The 3209-nt window shown below is 35.1% G+C and overlaps 1 protein-coding gene across 1 annotated transcript; it reads right to left on the bottom strand.

The window, feature by feature from the left end:
• Positions 1-1345: 1345 nt before the first annotated feature.
• Positions 1346-2152, bottom strand: LOC126696453 (ATP-dependent DNA helicase RRM3-like). The gene has a single exon (XM_050393195.1). It carries the CDS (start codon positions 2150-2152, stop codon positions 1346-1348), a length of 807 nt encoding a protein of 268 aa, XP_050249152.1.
• Positions 2153-3209: the final 1057 nt, after the last annotated feature.

Below are 3209 nucleotides of genomic sequence, written 5' to 3'. Positions count from 1 at the left end.
TGTATATTAAAATTATCAATTAGTTATTTTCCTATTTTAAAAAAATAGCATAACACACCTTTCCAATTCTTGTGACTCTAAAACTCGTTTCACTTCTCTCCAAAGCTCTTTCTTGTCAACTCGAACAGTGAATCCCTAACTAGGTGAATAAATTTGCAATTTTCGAACCTAACCCATACGCAGCATGACATTTTTAATATTAATTTTGATAAAACAATAGAAAGAGATGCTGATTAAAGATATCATTAAAAAGAAATATACCTTGTTATCAACGGCCTCCATGTTCGATATTGACTGATCATCCTTCCACTTCTCCCAATGAGCAGTAGGAACAGCATGCACTCCATTATTTAGCATAGTGGACTCAATCCTCACATTTGAGTTGGGTATCCTTCCTATTACCAATTAATTGTGTATATAAAAAACTTCAAAGAATGAAATATTAAAACGAAGATAGCATAACCATTAAAATTTGTAAATTATTAAAATAAATCTATAGGTAAGATAGTTTTTTTCAATTGTTAATTAATACCTATGATGAAGGGAACAAAACATCTTTATACACAATATTTCTTGTGTGAACACCTTCCTCCTCAGGTGTTCTTCCTTTTTGCACCAATAGTTTTATGGTGGATTAGGAGACTCCCCTTGACAACACCACATATAATTGGCCATGACTAAAAACATGATCAGGAAGATAAATTCCAACAGTTGGAATTGTTTGACCTTGCGCTTTGTTTATTGTAAGTGCAAAGCCCAAACGTACATGAAATTGTTCTCTGATCATTACAAATGGCAGGTGTACATTTTCTGTTGTCTTCAAAGGGATTCTTGGCAAAAAAATGCGTGTACCCACATATTGTCCAGTCAAAATTTCAGCGTCAATTACGTTGTTAAAACATCCACGGCATATCAATCTTGTACCATTACATAATCCGACTTTTGGATCTATATTGCGTAACAACATAATTGGAGCACCCTTTTTTAGCCTTAATATATGTGGTGGTAAACCCCCTGGAGATATAGAATTTAGGAATTCTTGTTGATATAGATGTTGTGTATCTCCTTCAACCTCATCAAAAGAATGTAATGTAAACTCATCTCCTGGAAATTGAGAAATTATCTTTGTATTAAGTTGTTCAACATCATCATTTATAGGTGTTAGCAAAGCCTTATCAACCATATATCTTGCATCATTGACATGTTCTTGCAAATTTGGAAAAACTTGATCAATCAAGTTGTATATAGAATGCTGACCCTCCCATTGCATTGCCATTGAAGGGGGTAGTTTAATCAAATCATCCATTATATATGGTTCGTTCCCATCACCAATGTGTTGTATATACTAAGCAAACTCTTCATCATTGCTAGACCTCATATTCTGCTTCAAATGTAACACTTTGACATCTTTCCATAATGGGGACTTGACTATGTATGCATCAATCATTTCTGCCTTTATACCCTTTGGAACAACCTGAAGTACTTGACGAAAATCTCCACCCAAAATTAGCACCTTCCCACCAAAAGGTAAATTTACTTCCATAATATTTCTAAATGTTCTATCTAAAGATTCGAGTGCACGTCGATTTACCATTGGGGCTTCATCCCAAATTATTATGGCGGCACGTCTAATAAGTTCAACTAAGTTTGATTGTTTACTTATTAAGCAAGTAGATGAAACATCTGGAGTTAAAGGAATCTTAAACCTGGAATGCGCTGTTCTTCCACCAGGGAGTAATGTTGCTACTATGCCAAATGTAGCTGTGGCAATTGCAATGTGATCGGCTTTTCTCAAGGTTGCCAATATTGTGCGATACAAAAATGTTTTCCCAGTTCCCCCTGGCCCATCGACGAAGAATATCATGCTTTTCTTACGGTCAATAACTGCCATGATTGTCTCATATGCAACTCTCTGGTCGTTATTCAACTTCTCAATTAAAGTGAATTCTTCATCTACATTAGGAATAGTTAGCTCATCTTGTATGAGTCTTGGTACAGTTGAATCATTGTCACATTTTCCAGTTGAAATCGGCAAATCATACTCTGTAATATGCTTTCCATGTTGCAAGTGTAATGCCTCTAAATCATTGAGAAGTTTATTTGTACGATGTGTCTTTGTTGTAATAGATTTTGATGGGTAATCTTCTACCATATATGGATAGAACTCATTCCACAATTCTCTTACTCAAATTGGTAAACAAAATACTAATATTGTTGCAAACAATCTTCTTAAAGCTGACGGCATTCGAATGTCTCTTGCCTCAAGCAGACACTGTCGTATGCTGTTATCATTCTCTAGTAAACCCCTTTGTTCAGCTGCTTGCTTAAAAGTTGGATAGGTTATCCCATTCATAGTCAATAAATCGTCAAATCCTGTTGGCCCCTTGACATAATTAAGAAGAACACGCAGATTGAACTTCTCTCCATCAAATGGTGAAACAGTATATATCCTGCCCACTACTTTTTTATGAGATCTTCTTTGTGTCCATGTTTTGTTTTTGGAATCCCAACAATAATGCTCAGGGAACTCTCTATATATAGATAATTTCATGCATCATGATCAATCATATTCATATAAAAAAATTCAGTGAGCATTGTCTTTTTACTTCACCCAAAACATTAGCAATTGGTTCATGTGGTCTAAAATGTACTTGTTGTCTATCTAGAAGATGAATTTGCAAACGAAAAACGGTAGGGTACATTCGATACATAGGGAAAGAAAATATCTTCCAACATGCCTTTGGAGCACATACCCATCTTGCATCAATGTACTGTTGGACATCATTATAATTTGAGCCTGGTCTAACTTCCATAGAGACACGATCTGGGCCTTTATACACATATTTGTATAAGTACTTTACACTCTTGATATTCAACATATTTCAACATTAATATAACAATTATATTTCAGCACTAACCAATGATTATATGCAACAACCCAAGTGTTGTCTACCATAATCCTACAATGATCATTTAATGGCACGGGATTATTAGTATCATATCGTTTGTAAACAGGATATGAGTCATTGCCTTGGTAGGTTTCTGGCGAGAAAGGCTTTGGGTATCCTTTTTAACATCACCCATTTTTCATACATGGTGATCTTGGATTTTGTACTCCGCAAGGACCATGTATCATATGTTTCAGTACAACTTTATGTAACTGAGGTTGTTCCTCCTTACATGGTATTTCTGCTTTAACAACTCGATCG

This window comes from Quercus robur, chromosome 8, assembly GCF_932294415.1.
Source record: "Quercus robur chromosome 8, dhQueRobu3.1, whole genome shotgun sequence".
Classification (NCBI taxonomy): Eukaryota; Viridiplantae; Streptophyta; class Magnoliopsida; order Fagales; family Fagaceae; genus Quercus; species Quercus robur.
The sequence above is the reverse complement of the archived record's forward strand: the minus strand, read 5'-3'. Positions and strand labels throughout refer to the sequence as shown.

Excerpts from the sequence above, each read along its gene's own strand:
- LOC126696453 (XM_050393195.1), bottom strand. The coding sequence starts at position 2,152 with ATGGTAGAAGATTACCCATCAAAATCTATTACAACAAAGACACATCGT.